This window comes from Leuciscus leuciscus, assembly GCF_965113295.1.
Source record: "Leuciscus leuciscus genome assembly, chromosome: 4".
Lineage (NCBI taxonomy): Eukaryota > Metazoa > Chordata > Actinopteri > Cypriniformes > Leuciscidae > Leuciscus > Leuciscus leuciscus.
Genome location: NC_138728.1, coordinates 22,212,767 through 22,233,244, shown reverse-complemented (window position 1 = coordinate 22,233,244; position 20,478 = coordinate 22,212,767). Strand labels below are relative to the sequence as shown.

At 37.7% G+C, this 20,478-nt stretch overlaps 1 protein-coding gene and 1 long non-coding RNA gene across 4 annotated transcripts in view; one reads left to right on the top strand and one right to left on the bottom strand.

Moving 5' to 3' along the window:
• The window catches only part of LOC309497230, a 179,960-nt gene extending 159,483 nt beyond the window's left edge, over positions 1-20,477 (top strand). Inside the window, exons 2-3 of the long non-coding RNA XR_014205454.1 lie at positions 6,785-13,643; positions 13,696-20,477. This is a non-coding gene — a long non-coding RNA (uncharacterized lncRNA). The remainder of the gene's footprint in view (positions 1-6,784; positions 13,644-13,695) is intronic.
• Positions 1-20,478, bottom strand: part of tbc1d22a (TBC1 domain family, member 22a) — a 164,145-nt gene that overhangs the window by 26,227 nt on the left and 117,440 nt on the right. For all 3 annotated transcript variants that reach the window (XM_082167422.1, XM_082167424.1, XM_082167423.1), the window contains one exon: positions 754-849. In XM_082167422.1, the coding sequence (XP_082023548.1) occupies positions 754-849 (96 nt within the window). The remainder of the gene's footprint in view (positions 1-753; positions 850-20,478) is intronic.

The window sequence follows — 20,478 nt, the reverse complement described above, 5'->3', positions numbered from 1 at the left end:
GTACAGTAACATCCGCTAGAAAAAAAAAAAAAGTTTCTTTCAGAAATAGTTATTTAATGTTGACTAATAAACTATTATAAGTATATTCAACCTTACTCGGATACATAGAGTACACACACGTAAAGCTATATATATATATATCTGCTTGATTGTTAGATGCAGAAATTTTTTTAACTATATTATCACCCATCAATATAATCTACTTTACCTATAAGCATACAGTTATACTCATGTAAGCTGATTGTTTACATCGTTGTGAATAATGTAAACTATTATCGCACACACATACAAAAATATTATATATATTATATTACAAATATTATAACATGAACATCTTGATTTTCTGTAAAGCTGCTTTGAAACAATATGTATTGTGCAAAGCGCTATACCAAAAAATAAATAAATCATTGATTGATTGACAGGATGGGGTGAAAAAAAGAGAAAATAATTCAGTACCAGAAGTGGGAGTTTGGATTATATAAACAAACTCGCATTGTACTTCTGGTGACACATCTGCCCTCTTCCAAGCCTCCATGCCTAAACCCTTTACCTCTCAATCGCATGGTACGGGGTAAGTGAGTGTGCGAGGGGACGGGAAATAGAAGAGTCTCAAAGGGACGCTACAATGTCACCTTACAGCAGCTGCTGTTGTCATCACACTAATGCAGGCGCACTGACCCCTCGACCCTGCCAGTTAATGAGGGAGGAGGGGGCTTACGCAAGGACACAGAAACCACACGAAAACTCCCTTACCTGGAAATCTTTTTCTTCTAGTATCTCTTTCCTCCATCGCACCAGGAAGGCAGCACACACGTACAAATGGAAATGAGAGAATCCTTCAGGCTCCGCCTGCGAACACAAAGATGAAGGTGTCATCAATTGTCAAAACTGAAGGGGTCGTTTCGATTTGCATTCTGACATTTTCATTCTGACAATTATATTTCATTATCACCATTATAATCTCATTAAAATATGACCACAGTTTAACACAGCTTGGTTCAGTAAAATAAAAAAATAAAAAAACATAAAAAGTACATTGCTATTAACAGTGCACTAAATAAATTAATGTTACCAATAAGATAACCCAAACTGGGGTTCACCCTGTGAATAAATAAGTTAATTTATTTTTGTACTTTAATATATTTGGTGTTAAACGATGTTATATTAGCATAATTGTGATAATATTATAGTTATTAACATTTTAAAATCTTTTCCATTTTTATATTTTCAATTTCAAATTTTCAATTGAAGTATTAATGTTTTTTTAATGTGTCTATAGAGCTTTTATTAATTGTCACGTGTTTAATTTTAATTTATTTTAGTACATCGTTAAATCAGTGAAAAATAAGAAATGAAACAAGCTTAAAATGTTTTTTAACAGAAATATATATTTTTAATGGTTTTAGTTTTAGTTTGCTATACTAAACCTGGTTCAAAATAATACATTTTAAATAATTTTAAATTAAATAATTTTAAATTAATTTCCTTCCATTCCACTGTGGTCCATTAAGCAGCAAGAACACTTCCTATGATAAGTCTCCAAACAAAAGCACCTGATCATGGTTATAGGAACTCAAAAAGAAGACTAAGCAATGATAGCAATTAAATGGCTAGTTGATACTGAAGAAAAAAAAAAAAAAAAGAAAAAAGTTTTGTCTCTAATACTGATGAAGAAGCCAGAGTTTATGACAATTTTCATTATTAAGAGTTCGAGAAAAAATCCTCTATTTAGTTTGACCTTTCAAGTTTCTTATTTTTATTTTACTCACCAATTATTTAATACCCTCATTTAGGTTTCTTGACACATTTCCTGACGGTGCAAAAAAAGAAAAAGAAAAAAACAAATGAAATTAAAGGGCAGGCTGAAACAAGATGAGCCTTTGTGTGAAGGCCTAGTGGGTATAATAATAGTAACCCTTTTAACAAGAACTTGTGTCTGCTGAATGGGACACGGACTGGTGCGCGTTATCCTCCTCAAACACCTTGTATTGTGATAACCCTGTTGAACCAATCTATTCTTCATCTGAATATGAACATACCGTCATAGAAAAGAGCTGTTGTCAAAGCAGGAGCGTGTGACAGCAAGTCATCCGTCAACACTTGAAAGCGAAATTGATGCAAAAATCACAGCCAATCAGAACATGTGACGTTGAAACATGATATTGGACCAATGGGTGAGATTACACATAAACTAAAACCAAGAAACAGTATCTTAAAAGAAACTGAGTTTTCCCCCAATATCATTTGTTTGCTTTATCCCATCGTACCTGCACTGTAAAATAGTTGTAAAAATGCTACAGTAAAACCTGTTCATTGGTTAACAGTAACTTTCCTTATTATATTTGGTTTAAAAACAAAAAACAAAAAAAATATATAATCTACCAGAGCATTTCATAAATTGTCACATTTTCAGTTTTTGGAAGTCATCTTATAATTTACTGTGGAAAAACAATAAATTGACAATGCTTATTGCATTGTTTTAGTGTCATGCGTGTTACAATGATGACATTTTGTATTTGTATTACAGAGCAGCTTTATTATATCAGTAATTACCTCAGCTTCTTGTGGTAAAGCTGCTTGTGATGAGGTTTGATTCTCCATGTGACTTTCTCTTCATCCTTTTTCAGTATACTAACATTATATAGTATAGTATATAGTATGTTAGCATATCACAGTAAGTGATAGATAGATAGATATATAGATATAGATAGATAGATATATAGATATAGATAGATATATAGAGATAGATAGATAGATAGATATATAGAGATAGATAGATAGATAGATAGATAGATATATAGAGATAGATAGATATATATATATATATATATATATATATATATATATATATATATATATATATATATAGAGATAGATATATATATATATATAGATAGAGATATATAGAGATGTATAGAGATATATATATATATATCGTAGTTTGTGCCCTTCACCTATATAGTAGGTGATATATATATAGTAGGACCTTGCCCTTCACACTCTTTTATCTATAAAATATATATACAAGGTCTACAATTTAGGGCACAAACTACTCGTCATCCTATTTCAGATGTCCCCACCTCTAAATAAGAAAACAAACTGTGGTTGGTTTCTTGACATATCAGTCAGACAGCATCTTCCTCTACATGGATGCTTTCTTGCCGTTAGCCAAAAGTCTGGTTACGTGAGATGCCACCTGAGGAGCCCACGTGGCGTAACCGCTCCAGCTGGAGGTGCAACGAGCTCCGCGTGCAGAGGAAGGGAAGATTATCTGCAATGCCAGACACGGACAGAGGGTCCTAATGAAAATCAATGGACGCGTTTCTTCCAGCAATAAACAGGAAGGACAGGTCTCCCCTTCAAGGGTAAGCGCGGGCAATGGAAATCTTCCCAACTGTACCGCGTGTTAGAGCACCACACACAAAACAGCGCAGTATACGCCAACGGTGGCAGGAAGTGGTTTCGAGACGGCGCTCGTTACATCCAGTCCAATTACCCCGCAGTCATTCTCAGTCACCTCCTCGTCAAAGTGACCACACAAGCGTGAAATGCACTTAATTAGACACTCAATAGACAAGGCCGAGCTGCAAGGGCATCTGCATATGTTCAGCTGTGCGGGGATGAACTTCCGTCTCTATAATGCAGAGCTCTGGCTTTCTTCCACGTATTTATAACGCTGTTGATGACATGCACCGCTAATTTGATTTTGTTAAAAGACTTAATCCCTGGGAACAGTTGTTTAAATAAATAAAGAGCCATAGGTGAATTACTGTTAAGACGCCATTTTACATTTTCTGATTTCCTTTGAGCATAGTTCTCTCGAAAAGTTTCATTCTGTCATTGTTTACGAATCCTCATATCACTTTCCTACAGTTGTTCAAAACCGAATGACTTTTTTCATGGATCATAACATTGATGTTTAGCAGATGCCTTATCATTTTTAATTGTTTAATTTGCACGTTTACATATTCAAACTTAGTGGATTGCATTCAGTAACAAAACATGAGAATAAATACAGTTTTGTGTCACTGTGTCAAATCTAGAGCTGCGTCTTGAAAAGCCAACTTGAGTGCATTTTGTTGCAGTTGCAGCGGGGAGGAAGATTACCAGCAAATACAGTGATCAATTTTGCTTTGCTACTCCCAAAAAAAGGCCATTTTGTAGCATTTTTGCAGCTTGACAGTTGCAAAGAAGTAGCTTGGATATATTCCACCTTTGTGTTCCACCGAGGAATTAATGTGGGCTTGGATCACGGTTTTCTCCAGAGCGGCTAGATATATAAATGAACTAAATTAATACTTTTTTTTTTACAACAAAAAATGAACCATCACTGAACTCACTTAAGCTGGACTATGACGCTATTTTCTTCTAGAAACAAATGTTGCATTATTTTCCTGTTATCTCTGTAAAGCTGCTTTGAAACAATCTGTTTTGTAAAAAATGCTATATAAATAAAGATGACTTGGAATAAAATGACGGTGAATGTGATGACAAGATATTAATGGGTGAACTACTTCTCTACGAAGGTACTACTTATGTCCAAATGTAATCATTGTCTTGTAAAGAAAAGCTGCTATAAGTTCTGAGAAGGCGTATGCATTATTAGTGTGTTTTTTAAAGCCTGTGGTCTAGTTTAATGTGGGAGTGAAGGCTGGGTTCACCTTTAGATGGGCTGTAGTTTCTCTTCATTGATCATTTTAATTATTTTGTCTGTCTCTCCCTCGGGGGGCGAACGGTTGATGATGGGTCTTAATTAATGGAGCCGGTGGGGGAATAGACACAGTGGTCCATTCTGGAACGTTGTGACGTAAGACCTGGTGACACACTTCAGGTGGGATAAGTTTAAAACCAGGACAAACTCCACACACGTAGTCCACGTTTGAGAACCAACATGCACGGATACAGTGGAGAAATTATGATAAAATAACGCACATATCAAATAAACTACATATAATGAAGTGTTAATGGTGCTTGCCTGTGCAAAAGTGGAGCGACTGTTTGAACTAAGCACATAACGCTAGTGTTATCAAAGAATTGCTTTGTAGTGGCTAGTAAATTTTGCCTTTTGACAAAAATATCCTTTAAATTTATTCAATAATTCATCATGTCAAATTCTTAGTTATTTGACAATCTGGCAATACTTGTAATTAGTCAATTCTACTCTGAGTAAAATCTAGTTTTAATTACTTAATGGAAGCAACATTAGTTGACGAGAAAGTACAAAGTTAAACGCAAATATTTAATATATTAAACATTTATAAACATTTCACAAAAGAGAAAATTGTCCTTGTGAAAACTTCTGAAATAAAATATTTCATTATACACACCTGTCAATATTGTGAATTCATATTGTTTAAGTTATTTGCTGTCCATGTTGTCTGTATATTAACAATACATGTATATACATAATACATAATACATTTATGTACAGTGGGGAGAACAAGTATTTGATACACTGCTGATTTTGCAGGTTTTCCCACTTACAAAGCATGTAGAAGTCTGTAATTTGTATCATAGGTACTCTTCAACTGTGAGTGACGGAATCTAAAACAAAAATCCAGAAAATCACATTGTATGATTTTGAAGTAATTAATTTGCATTTTATTGCATGACATAAGTATTTGATACATCAGAAAAGCAGAACTTAATATTTACAGAAACTTTTGTTTGCAATTACAGAGATCATACGTTTCCTGTAGTTCTTGACCAGGTTTGCACACACTGCAGCAGGGATTTTGGCCCACTCCTCCATACAGACCTTCTCCAGATCCTTCAGCTTTTGGGGCTGTCGCTGGGCAATACGGACTTTCAGCTCCCTCCAAAGATTTTCAATTGGGTTCAGGTCTGGAGACTGGCTAGGCTACTCCAGGACCTTGAGATGCTTCTTACGGAGCCACTCCCTAGTTGCCCTGGCTGTGTGTTTCGGGTTGTTGTCATGCTGGAAGACCTAGCCACGACCCATCTTCAATGCTCTTACTGAGGGAAGGAGGTTGTTGGCTAAGATCTCGCGATACATGGCCCCATCCATTCTCCCCTCAATACGGTGCAGTCGTCCTGTTCCCTTTGCAGAAAAGCATCCCCAAAGAATGATGTTTCCACCTCCATGCTTCAAGGTTGGGATGGTGTTCTTGGGGTTGTACTCATCCTTCTTCCTCCAAACACAGCGAGTGGAGTTTAGACCAAAAAGCTCTATTTTTGTCTCATCAGACCACATGACCTTCTCCCATTCCTCCTCTGGATCATCCAGATGGTCATTGGCAAACTTCAGATGGGCCTGGACATGCGCTGGCTTGAGCAGGGGGACCTTGCGTGCGCTGCAGGATTTTAATCCATGACGCCGTAGTGTGTTAATGGTTTTCTTTGAGACTGTGTTCCCAGCTCTCTTCAGGTCATTGACCAGGTCCTGCCGTGTAGTTCTGGGCTGATCCCTCACCTTTCTCATGATCATCGATGCCCCACGAGGTGAGATCTTGCATGGTGCCCCAGACCGAGGAAGATTGACCGTCATCTTGAACTTCTTCCATTTTCTAATAATTGCTCCAACAGTTGTTGCCTTCTCGCCAAGCTGCTTGCCATTGTCCTGTAGCCCATACCAGCCTTGTGCAGGTCTACAATTTTATCCCTGATGTCCTTAGACAGCTCTCTGGTCTTGGCCATTGTGGAGAGGTTGGAGTCTGTATGATTGAGTGTGTGGACAGGTGTCTTTTATACAGGTAACAAACAGGTGCAGTTGATACAGGTAATGAGTGAAGAACAGGAGGGCTTCTTAAATAAAAACTAACAGGTCTGTGAGAGCTGAAATTCTTACTGGTTGGTAGGTGATCAAATACTTATGTCATGCAATAAAATGCAAATAAATTATTTTAAAATCATACAATGTGATTTTCTGGATTTTTGTTTTAGATTCCGTCTCTCACAGTTGAAGTGTACCTATGATAAAAATGACAGACCTCTACATGCTTTGTAAGTTGGAAAACCTGCAAAATCGGCAGTGTATCAAACTGTACATAATTTTTTTATGTTGTAACTCGGTGCATGTTCATTTATGAATTTACATCTGTTCATAGCTTACTGTTTTTAACATTGTTAATAATAATAATAATAACAGTCCAAACAAACAATCCTCATCCTGTTCAAAAGTTTTTTGCAGATTCTGCAAGTATGTAGACTTTTGACCACGACTGTATTTGTAAACCATTTTCAGCATTCATTTAATTTATGAGATGGATAGCTACCAGGCAACTGTTATAAGTGTGCTAGGGTGTTCTGGGTGACCACTCTCAAGATTTTTTGGTACCTAGATTTGGTTTGAGTCGCTCCGTTTTCTAGAACGAAACTCTGATTGCATAGAAAAACCTCTTATAAACAAGTTCCATGATTTGAGGCATCACTAATGTCTGTAGCACACGCGGGATGAGTTGTTAGTGTTCGTTCAAATCCTTAGCAGGCACCGTTAATTACATTACGGGAGCAAATCTTTGTAAACCTCTCTTGACAAGTCTACTCACAACGGTATTCGTTCAAAGCAGAACCTCGAAATGTCTTGACGGATTTTCATGTAAATACAAGTGTAAGCTTACAGCCATAATACAAAATCAGCTGGGACACAGATCTAAGGTACACGTCATAACATACAGCAATGCAGCAGTCAGAGCGCTTTGGCAGTAGTTTGATGCCACTCATTGGAGATCATTGGTTAGCAAAAAGCCTGCAGTCAGTTTATATTTCCATCTTCAAGATCTTTAGAGAGTCAGTTATTTACCATTCTAATATTAAAGGCGCTCCTAACGCGAACGCAGCCTTGATTTACCAACAAGTCTGTTGAGATTGAGTAGATCTGACATCGAACAGTTCACAACTTTCATATTTACCCATCTTTCGGCCTCAAGCAAGAAAAGAGAGAGAGCGCACAGACGAAATGGAGTGGGTCGCTCTGAGTTATGTTCAGGGTGATGATTGCCTATTGGTGTAACCTACCGGCCTTAATCAGAGCAGCAGGGAAGATGACCGTCTGAGGGTATCAAGCTGTGACACGCTCTCTGCTACTGTGCTTTATTACTTTATTAAACCTCTCTCTACCTGGGAGATGTGAGACTCCTGCTGTCAGTGGGGGAAAAAAAAAAATATCGCCCACTGTCTGGGAGCATGTGTGCAGTCAAATGTCAAAAGGGAGACCTCTATAATTTGGGAGGACGTGTATATCTTTCAGTGAAACATCAAATAGCAACAAACATGACACTTGTGACAAGTCATGACCTGGTGTTGATCTAAGAGTGCACGTTTAAACCCCGGGACACACCAAACCGACGCCAAAGAACTAGCGCTGATGAAAGCCGACTGTGTTGTCGCCTGGCGTCGCCTGCTTTGGGGGAAAAAAACGGCACATGAACACACCCGAGAGAACTACAGCCGACTACAGCTAGAATGTGCGTTCTGCGCCTGCATGTAAATGAGACAACTGTCTATTTCTGCAGATATATTCATCTATATTCGTCATTCAAAAATGGAAACTGACGCTGCAGGCTGCAGATACACAAACCATAAACAAAGCAGTGTGTGCTTACCGTTTTGAATATCAGTCCTGCTAAACACTTTCTTTAATCCACGCCACTCATGTTAATATTGAAATATTCGCCAAGGAACACTCAGGTAAGATGACGTAACATTAGAACAGCCTTCTATCTGTCCCGTTCACTAAGCTGAACAGCCAATCAGAGTTCTCTCTCTCGCCGACGGCCCGACGCCGATTCAACATGTCGAATCGGCCGGAAAAAAGCAGATGAGGACCAATTTCAGCCGACGGTGCGGAACACACTGAGAAAACTTAGTCGGCCGACGCACAGAAACTGTCCGACGGCTGACCGTCAGCTTGGTGTGTCCCGGGCTTAAGAATGGATGAGTGAAATATTTCAGACAGCAACTGCAGTGTATGTGATTGAGGAAAAGGTTGCAAAACTGTGAATGAATGTATAAATGCCCACGTCTTCGCCAGTGTTATGTCAGGTTCAAGCCCCTTTCAAAATATTACCACCGTTGGACACCTTGGGGTAGCTGTTTATGTTGTGTTATCCTGTTGTAGTTGATCATGTAAATACAGCCGTTATTAATGTACAATAATATTTTTTTAAATACTCATTAAAAAGTTTGGGGTCAATAAGATTTTTTTGTTTAAGCTGCATAAGGTAATTTTATTCAGGGTGCATTGATCAAAAATGACAATAAAGACTCAAAGTTTATAATGTTACAAAAGATTTCTATTTCAAACAATTATTGTTGTTTTGAACTTTCTATTCATCAAAGAATCTGGAAAAAATATGACCCGAGTGGGAATTCGCCCCATCCCCATCTTTTATAAGCATAAAAACAAAAATCTTACTGACCCCTAACTTTTGAACGGCAGGGTATGTTGATAGAATATTGCAATGAACATAACATAGCACTGTTATGCATTTTTCAAAGGGTAATGATATAATACCTAAAAAAATACTGTATATATACACAACTCAATATAAGACTGATCTCCAATCAAGTTTGATCTCCAATCTCTGTCTGCTTGCAACAGGCCAATGCAGTTCTGGGCTTTTCATCAACCAAAATTGTCCTCTCTTTTTCAGTCTTTTTCAGTTCACTTTCAGTTACACAGAGTTCTGGCCTTTGCTGTCGGGTGAACTTATACACAGTCCACGAGGACCCACAAAGTTGGAACTATTTTTAACTTGACTTTTGACAAACAAAAATGCGAAACCTAAGATGACAGGGCTTTCCATAGCCAGGAAGAGAGGACAATGTACTTTGAATTACAGAGAGGGCGAGAGAAAGTGAGAGCGAACCCAGACAAAGAACTTTATCTGACCATAGGTTTTATACTTTTTCATGCAACTCGTCCCCATGGGAACTGAGACTTTCAAACTTCAAAAAGGAGCCAAAGCAACGTAAAAGTATTATTAAAAAGTCATACGATTAAATCTTCTGAAACTATACGATGTGTGAGGAATAGAAATTGAAGATGCTATTTACAGATAACCTTCCCCTTCAGTCAGCTGTTAACTGCAGCGACCGGACTGAGTCAGTGGGATGAACTTGACAACCTAATAAGTTTGACTCAAGATCAAGTCATTCATTAAATTTTTCAGTCCAACTGGATATACTGATCTGACTCCAAATAATGATTTGTTTGAGAATCACAGATCTCTACTTCTTGCATAAAAGACAGTTATGATGTCAAGATTTTTAATGGATAATAACTTAAGGGCTATTCCACCCAAAAAATGAAATTCTCTTACTATTTACTCTCTCATGCAGACCTCGACCTTCTTTCTTCAGATGAACTCAAATGAAGATTTTTTTAAAGAAATAGTCAATCTCTGAGTCCATGTAACGCAAGTGTACAAAAAAAAAAAGAACAAATTGTAAAACTATTTAAAGTTATCCTTTTTTAACTTCTAAATTAATTGAGTAAATGATGACCCTTTTTTTTTGTGAGAAATAATCCTAAAGGAATAAGGAATATAGGAATAGAAATTTCTCTGAAATCAATGTTTTGTCCGAGAGCCACTAAGTCCCGTTCGATTATAGAGTGAATTTGTCCACAGCCGTTCACTGAAGTCAGCTTCAGCTCAAGACGGGTGCAGCAGAGTTGACTTTTGCTAACACTTTTATCGTAAATGATTGAGTGCAGGCACCCAGTGAGCTGTTGCTCTATAAGTGATTGAGCAGGAACTATGAAGGAGCTAGCAGTGGAGATGAAGTGTTGAAATATTGATGTTCAAGGGGCTGTGCCAGTGACCTGGACCTTGCCTTCTGGGTACTGCCTTTTCTGTGTCAGAAAACATAGGGCAATCATTAGGGGAACCCCACGGGACAGGTAAAGGGATTCAGGTCGCAGGTTCAAATCCCTGTTGGGAAGATTCTGTCCAATGTGCCTTACGGTGAGGTTTTAGATCAGAATTCGACACAGATGAGGAAAAAGAAGAATGGAACTACAGCTTGGTGCACAGATGTATTCAATACACACATGCAAGGCCAGACCTATGAACAGCATGGGAAAGGAAAGGAAAGGAAAGGAAAGGAAAGGAAAGGAAAGGAAAGGAAAGGAAAGGAAAGGAAAGGAAAGGAAAGGAAAGGAAAGGAAAGGAAAGGAAAGGAAAGGAAAGGAAAGGAAAGGAAAGGAAAGGAAAGGAAAGGAAAGGAAAGGAAAATCCTTGCTGGATGTGAATTCTAGATATGGGGAGATTTCATTGGTATTCAAGCCTTTAGGAATATGCAGAAGAGCGTAGTTGGAATTGGCTAAAGCTAGTGTTTCTTTCCTTTGGGAGATACTGCAGATGAGCCTGTCCTAGCAGAAGCAATCTTTTAGCTCATTACGGAGGCAAAAGGCTTGAGCTGGGGGAGTTTTGTTAAAATGTACAGGGCTAACAAGCACCAGTGAACAGCAGGAACGCAGCAACCATTGCGCGTGTTTGAGCTGAATCTGCTAATTCGCGGCACGCCAACAAACCGTTGTGAAGTCCCCGTGGCTCTATAGCAGAGAGAAGTTTGCCAGACCGCCAGTCTCTCGGATCAATCACCAATCAGGGGGAGCCAGGGACACCGTGCTCTTTAGCACAGATGCTATCACGCTTCACACTTAGCCGCACATGATAACTCCAAGCTTTTTTTTTTTCAAACAGCCCTCTCACAGAAATGTATTAGCTGGGGCTTGAACAGAACTGAGAATGTAGACCAAGAAGATGAATCCCAGAGAAAAATCTCAGAGCTCCCCCTAAAGGAAGACCACGTAACAGGTTATGAGATGTTTGTCGGCGATATCAAATGCTCATCCTGGGGGGCGTCTCGCAAAAGTCGGCGCCCAGATGTGTGACGTGCAGTTAGTGGTGTGAGCACACAACATTAAAAGAGACTCCTTGCTTGCCTTGGGCTTCTAATAATTCCCCCTGCTGAGAAACCCAACAAACACATCAGAGTACTGAGTATGCGAGGTGGATGTACAGAAGAGAGCATAAGACCTTGCTGCGGGCAATGTAGAGAGATGCACACACACTTATTCTTTAGTCCACTGACTCCTATTGACTGTAATGGGTCACGAAACATCCCTGTTCACTTTCAGCTGTGCACGATAACTCAATAATTGAAGGCCACGTTATTGATGCATTTGGAGGGAAGGAAACTACAAAACCACCTGCTGGGTAACAAGCTGCATCATGACAGGGCAAGGTTTCAAACATTAAATCAGCACATATACATACTGTTTGAAGTGTAGGGTTGCCTTAGGATTCACTCAAGGGAGTTTAACCAGAAACTGAACACTCATAGTGGTATGTGTTAGTGTTATGAACATGTTTAGAGCCACGCTAAGGAACAATATATCGAAGGCAAAGGTAATTGTAGCAAGGTCGTCAAGGAGCATAATTGCTTTCGTAAGCCTCTGCTATTCACGTACACGCATATACGGCAGATGGCTGTGATACACATTCAGCGTGTCAAAGGGCCACAGAGGGACTATTACAGTTTTCAGGTTCAAGTAGACTAAGACATACTGAAAGTGTAATTGGACTGAGGGGAGGACACCTCAGGCACTGCGCACAATACTGCCATTGCAAATAATACATCTCTGCTTCAGTGATGAGACAGTCTCAGCACATTAGTAAAACTGCTTTCGATTGATATTTTTTGCCAAGTCTACAGAGACTTGGTGTCTCAAAACCTGATAAGACAACAACAATAACAAAAAAAAATAACAAAAAAATAATAGTACACAAATTATATTTACAATTAAGTTTTATTTTAAAATATGTATTTGGTAGATTCAAATTATTATATTATGTTATAAAAACTTTTCCTTAGGCTCTGTCTGGCATCTTGGATGAACAATTCTCAACTGAACTTGAAACGGCTCATTCTGGGATTGCTCTATCTATAAAAGGTTTAACGCAATGTTCCCTAGAATTTGAGAGAATGCTTATTCATTCCCAAATGTGCTGTCTAATGAGACAGGAAACTAGGTTTTGAGGTATAGCCAGGGAATCTCATAAAATGTGAAGTCTGGCAAGAAACCAGAAGCCTTTCTTGAACTTTATGCAAAGATAAGTGCTCTAAATTAGTTAAATTAAAGGTGCTGTAAGCAATTTTGGAAAAGCATGCATACATTTTCCCCCACAACCTGACAGATATCACTAAAATAGGTGTCCTGAGAAATCACACCTGTCTCTGTGACAGCCCAAGGCTCTGTAAACAGCAGGAAGAGTCAGGGGAGCAGCATACACTTCTTTTTCTTTTCTTTTTGTGTGTATGGCTGTGAATCACGCTGTGCATTCTGAAAAAGCCTTAAAGTTGTTCATTAAATATTCAAAGGAAACTTCTGGGAAACATACCATAAACAACTGAGAAACAGTTTTTGAGATTTGTGGTGTACACTCTTATTTACAACTTAAAAAAAATAATTTTTAAACAGATTATTGGAGTATGTTTTACAAGAAAATACTATGTCTGTCTTTCTACTTCAAAAATTGTTGAAGTCAATGTGTTACTTGCAGTCTCTTTGCAATTATTTGTGAAATTTACTTGCCATTTTTGAGTGACAATCTTTCCAAGATTTGTTTTTCAGGCAAATACTACATACCCGCCCAATATAACACACTCAAAAGGTTTAAAAAGTGCCACCAAGATTGAACCAACAATCCAGAGCATTATCCAAAGTGTTACATACATAGGCTACATAGCCTATATATGAAACACTTTGGATAATGCTCTGGATTGTTGGTTCAATCTTGGTGGCACTTTCTAAATATTTTGAGTTTAGACTGTGTTTAGACTCAGTTTAGACTCCTCAATTAGAGGAGTCCAGTTTAGACTCCTCTATTAGAACATAATTATTTGGTAACAGAATGAAAATCACACAGAAACTGGGCAGTTGCAGAGACCATGAGCTTTGATGCGCTGCTCACTGCACTACATAGGATTTTTGTTTACTGTGTAGAGGTTTTCTTGAGGAGTTGTGGAGGGTAAAAAAAAAAAAATGCTCTGAAGAACATGAGTCAGCGTGTAAAGCAGAAGTGATGACAACAAGCAGCACAGATCAAGAAAAACTCACAATGCACTGTGAATGGCACAGAAACCATCTCCCTGAGATATACAAGGGAAGGTACTCTTTCTGTTTTCAAAAGCCCATGAAATATTCATCATTCAGACTTGGCTAATTCGGGCCATCAAGATCTTTAAGGTGAGTTAGTATGACACAGATTGTCACAGTCGGCGAGCGAGGGGGAGAGAGAGAGAGAGTGTGAGCAGTCATTTTCAGACTATTTGGTTATGCATTAAAAATGCATGGGATGAATTACATTCTATTCCTGGCCTCTGTTGAGGAATTCACACTAGGGTCCAAAATCGAGCACTTGGCAAAACAGAGAATAAGAATAACTTTAAATTTCCAATCTCTGAAACTTCACTTGAGCAGAAAAGAGCAGTAAAGTGTTCAATAAAATATGATTTTACTGAATATTTAAAACGAAGTATGAAGAAAGTGTATCAGTTACACTGCTTAAGGATTTTTGGACATTACTTCAAAAAGGTAATATTGCACCATTAAAGCAGCATCAAAAGGAATCACAAAGTATACATATTTCATTCATGAAATATGAGAAGAAAGAATTTGAGTGAATCGAGAACTGGAGAGGAACTATACATTGCTCTGTTCATGTATAATGCACCACTTTACCTCAGAATGGTTTTACAAACCACTTAAACTCTGAAATTAGTTCTGCATGTTTTAATGAATACGGCCCCCATCTTCCATTTCTCAGGAGTCATGCCCATTGGATGATGTCAAACAACTGGTAATAAGATCATTCAAGATCATGTCCGATAACCGATAAATGACCAATATTGATATTCTACCTTGTCTAAATAAATATTGTGAATTTCTACTGTTGGCATTTCTTCAGGAAGTCAGCCTATCAATGACTTATATACAGTGGCCTATGTGCAATAAACTTGTATATGAGAGTACTTTTATTTCAACTACATATGGAGAGTTCAGATTCAAAAGCCTCTAAGTGCCATCTGAACATTTCTTCTAGAATGGTCATTTTTATCAAGCTCGTATACAGTATTTAAGTTCAGTAATTTCACTTAAATGACAATTAATAGGTCATTTTCATTGCCATTTAAGTGAAATTACTGAACTTAAATATCCAAGCTTGATAAAAATGATCATTCTAGAAGAAAATTTCAGATGGCACTTAGAGGCTATTGAATCTGAACTCTTCATATATAACCTTTAAAAAATCTGACTTTGAGAAGAACTTTTCAACACGCTCAGTAAAAGTTTACATGAGTATGTTCCATCTGAAGTAAATTCACTGAACACAACAAGACTTTCCTGAAGTCCTCCATCCACGGCCCTCTCTGAGTTCAAAGACGACTGAGCTGGGTTCACTTCTCTCCGAGCGAGCACTTTCAAGCAAGCTCACGGCCCTGACAGCACGGCTTTCATAGCTTCTGGCCAAACATGAGTGAAATGGCCCAGTGATTTGATGGAAGCAAGAGAAAGGATTTTGGCCGAGGTAACAGTAGGCTACGACGCCATGACCGCAATATCACCATGAGGTCAATGCACACAAGTTTACGCATTGGAAATGTCACATCTTGAAGTCTTCAGAAGGGCACACATCACCTTTCATTTCAAAGACAGATTCACTTGGTTCACTTCTCTTTGAATAACACTGATCGACCTCCTCAGTTTGAATATATACAGAGGAAAGTCACCCAAAGGTTTTAAGAGCTGTAAAACTTTTGCATCAACTGCCAACGCTTCCGAAAGAGGAGGTTTGAATAAATCAAAACTTGCCCCGGCAGTCAGTTCTCTCCCTTGCTTTTGCCTACTCATGCTGCCCTGTTACACCAACACAGTTCCAAAGCCAAATCTTGCACCATTTTATGCATTTCCACCAAAGTAAAAACTGGCTCTGGCCCTTAAACAAGTTGGTCACAAACTAGGAACCATTGTCACCAGTGGCTCAGAAGCAGGACAGTGTCATGAATTTTAAGCGGCTCAAATCGCCACAGAAACCACTAAAAAAAAAACGTACATTATAGTTCACAAAGATGTCTGCATTTCAAGAGGGTGTTGCGCATTCAGTAGATGGATGCCATATCTGATGTTTGACATGCTGCACAGCAACTCGACATTTTTTTTTCTCCCTTTCTGTCTGAAATAAAATGATTTTAATTTTAAGTGTAAATTGATTGCTGACAATCATATAGGGTTTTTAATCCTATTAATTAGTAGTAGTAATTTGCCATTCTTAAAAAAAAATAAAAAAATTATAATAACCTTTTAGTTTTTTCCCTGCGTTTCAATTTGCGGACTAAAGATTTTTATTTGTTAATGCTACATTTAACCTACTAATTGAAAATCATAAAAAAATATATACTTAAAACAATTGTTTAAAAATAATCATTAAGATTTAAACACTCAATTGTATGCAAGGTGTAAGGAAACCATTATTATTTTTTTTTTTTAAGTTATTAATTTTCACTTGTTTACAGCACATAACATCTTGAAAATGGTATGAACGTTTTCTAAAAACCACTTGAATCATATGTGGCACATTTGTTTTCAGCTATATTGAATAATTGTTTTATCCAAAAAGACATGAACTACAATGTAAATACAAAAAAAATTAATGTGACTCATCAGAAGATGTGATTGAATTACTGGACTAACCAGTGGACCAATTTCATTGCAGAGCATCTGAAATGTTGGTTTGGTCATTCTGAAATGGCTGAAACAATGTCTATCTAAATGATTGGGTACAATTACTCCGGTGCAAGTAATTTATGACATACGATAAAATAGCAACAGCAGCTTCCCCGATTGCAACAACTTCCATTTTCATTCCAGATATTTTGTGCCAATTATCCAGAAATTGATAACATTGTTCTCTTGAAGACTTGGGATGAAAACAGTGCTTTATTTGATAATGTTTTATGCGATAACTACTGACTACTTCAATTACTTTGAGAGATACATTACTATAGGCCTATATTCCCAAAAGTCTGAGTAATAGTCATAAACAAAGACAGTGCTGTATGTTTATTTGTAGGCATGTTACGTAGTAACTCAAGTTACATTGCTCGGCTCTCACGTCAGTGAAAAACTGGTGGGAAAAAAGGAGTAAAAATGGGTTGCTGCTGCAAATCCTGCCGCAGTTATCTCCTCTTGCCCTTGCTTTCACTGTTTGCTCAGCTGGCAAAATCAATATCGGAAAGCAACTCAGAGTGCCTGCAATCATAACCTGACCAAAACTGAGACCTTCACCAAAGAAAATAAGCCATCAATAGAAGTTAAACTTCCTTAAAAAAACAACATTTGAATGTACTGTATTTGCTCTGCAACCTACCAGCCTTCTCTTTATTGGAATAAACGATCAATAGTGCATGTTAAGCAATATCCTAGTCTTATTGACTTGTGACTGGCCTAACAAGAGATTGTTTTTGTGGCGCCCTCCGCGCTAACGTACACATCAATGACGAGGGTGGTGTTGTCGGAGAGAATCCAGTGACACGTCCCCAGTGAGTAACAGCTAGGCAAACAAACCATGCGAACTGTCTACTGGAAAGGGTTACAATCTGTGTAAAATCCAAATCAGTCAAGTAGAATAAAGGGACAGTTAGCCATTGAAAGCATTTCCTCTGTGCTGTAGAAATGGAAGGAAACTGACATTTAAGGCAGTAGCCGTCTGTTGTTAAAGGAAGCATAGAGCATGCAACTAAGAGACAAAGAAATACTTATAATGGCACAAAATTACCATGAAAGTAATTCGAAAATCTTTCAAAGAAAGAATTAAGCATAATTTTCCAACTATTTTGAGCTGAGTGCACAGAAGCGCCAGGGCTGTTGCATTCACTCGGAAATGGCAGCTCTGTTATATAGCGAGCAGCGTGAAAGTGTTGGGTTAGATGTCAGTAACACCTCTGAAGTTTCTGGCTGTGCTAAAGATTCTTCTTCTTTCATGCTCTGGGTCTTTTCATGGCTTTGTGCTAAAAAATCTAGCCATCTACACCTAGGAAAACCTAAATGTTAAGCAACTGCCTTCAGAAATGTCAGCTTATATATAAAAGCAGATACATTTTCACTGTGTTTTTCAGAATTGACATATAATAAGGTGGATGTATTAAAATTAAACAACCGTCAAAGATTTTATTTGTGTCTTAAAGAGTTCCTTTGCGTCTTATATAAGACTGAATATATTTTCTGTGTTTCTCCTGAAATTATTATACAAATGCTTGTTTTCAGAAACAAAAACTTGGAGTACCTATATATTACAGAAATTAATTCCAGAAGTTTCAAGAACGGTTTGTACTTCAATAAAAACGATAGGTATTGAGAAGGGGAAAGAAGAAACATGATTTCATTTTGCATCTTGTTCATCAAATGTTCTGAGGTCATGCAATCGCTTTGCGTGAAGAACAGTTTTTACATTTTAAACAGTTTTTTTGATTTGTTCAATGAATCAGTTCGATCCATTTCACTAAAACCTGCATCTGTATCATTAGTTTATTAAATATCTCTTTATTATAGATTTTTTGTTGTTGTTATTATTGACTTATTTAAAGACCACTGCTATAATTTTAGCAGTGGTCTTTAAATAGGGTGCAGTGCTTCAGTTTTTAGACAGTAAAACCTTTTCAGAAATGTTGATTCTTTAAATACATCCTCTTTATAGGACCGTCACAACAGCGACACACCATCCTCTCATAGCCAACATCTATGGAATTTCTGTTTCTGCCTCAGAGTAGAAGATAAAAACAGTAATTATAAGAACGTTTAAAATGAAAACTGTGATGAAGTAGCAATTACGAGATATAAAGGTTCTAGATGGTAAAAAAAAAGAAAAAAAAGTGTTTTGTTGTTTTTCTTAAAGGGGAACTATGCAGGTTTTTTTTTAGCTTAATTTACAGCTTCAGAGTCATTGGAATGGTTATATGACTTTTTTCGGGTTGAATGGTGGTCTTCTTGCACCCCACTAACGCCTGTGAGCGGAAAAACCACCCTTGCAACTTTGGGACGGCGGGCCGCCGGATCGTGTGATATCAGGTCTCGCGATATAACGAATTGCTTTACGGCACTGTGTATCATACATACCTCAGTGGACATGGCTCCGTGCGTTCGCCGGCTTCTTTGAAAACAAATGCACATGACCAGAGGGAGAAGATGGGAGGGAGGAGAGTCGCCAGTGGGTTTTGATGACAGTGTTGTCAAATGTCTATTCCGAAGCTGTAGGGGGAGCTCTATAGAGAAACCCGCGAGCAAAAAGCGAGAAAACAGCGAAGAAATTGCCAAAACTGCATAGCGCTGCTTTAAGCATGCATGTGTTTACATGCACACTCTTAACCCGGTTGTGCTCAAGTCGACAATGTCAATGCGGTCATGTAACCTGTTTTCCTTCATTAGTGTAAGGCCATAAACGGCTTAAGCATAAACCGATCAACACAGCCAGTGTTTTGCCCCTTACCCCGATTTCACCCGGCATGTTAACCTGTGTTAAGTCAGCTCATTGAAGCGCTCATGTGTGATATGTGACGGGAAAGCAGATTTAGACAGAATGAGCATTTCGCGGTAAGGGAGGAGGAAATATATCACAAATTGCGACTCTTTCTCGACCAAAGAAATGATAAAAATGTGTTCTCATCATGTGCAGCAGACGTAGAAGTGGTTCAGTCAAAATGCTGCATCTGTAACTGCATGAGAGGAAAATATATGAGACTGTAAGTTTCCCGTTGACATGTTGGAACGCTCTTCGGTTTCTAATGCTTTTTTTGAACATCTCAACCGACACAGCAAATTGAATACTTGGAATCAGATACACTCATGATTACATTTTGAGGCCACTACCAGGAAATAGGTTTTACCTGATTTATGAATAAAGTCTTGTAAACGCTGTTTACCATGTTGTTTGTTTGCATGTAAACCGGGACAACGGGTTATTCCGATAAGCTGATTTTTGGGAGTTATTAGCGTATCGGTGTGCATGTAACCGTGCTCTGTGTTATACTCAAAATCAATATTTTTTTTTTTTTTAAACGTAACACTTTATTTTAAAGTGTCCTTGTTACATATGTTACATGTACTTACCATAGTAATAACAGTAAATTTACAATTATATTTAATATAAATTATATATAAATGTATATACTGTATATACATGCAAATATTTCTTAAATATATACATGCATGTGTGTGTGTATATATGTATGTACAAAAAAATGATACACTGTATACTGTACATACATATATTATGTAAACACAAACTTTTATTTTGGATGTGATTAATCGTTGCACAGCCCTATTTTTTTTATAAAACTAACCATAAAGGTGAACAGGGGCAAAGGGTGAGTAAATTATAACCATTTTCAGTTTAAAAACACTAGCATAGCTTTTATATGTAATTGATCGCACCAAGACTGTTAAGGGTCTCT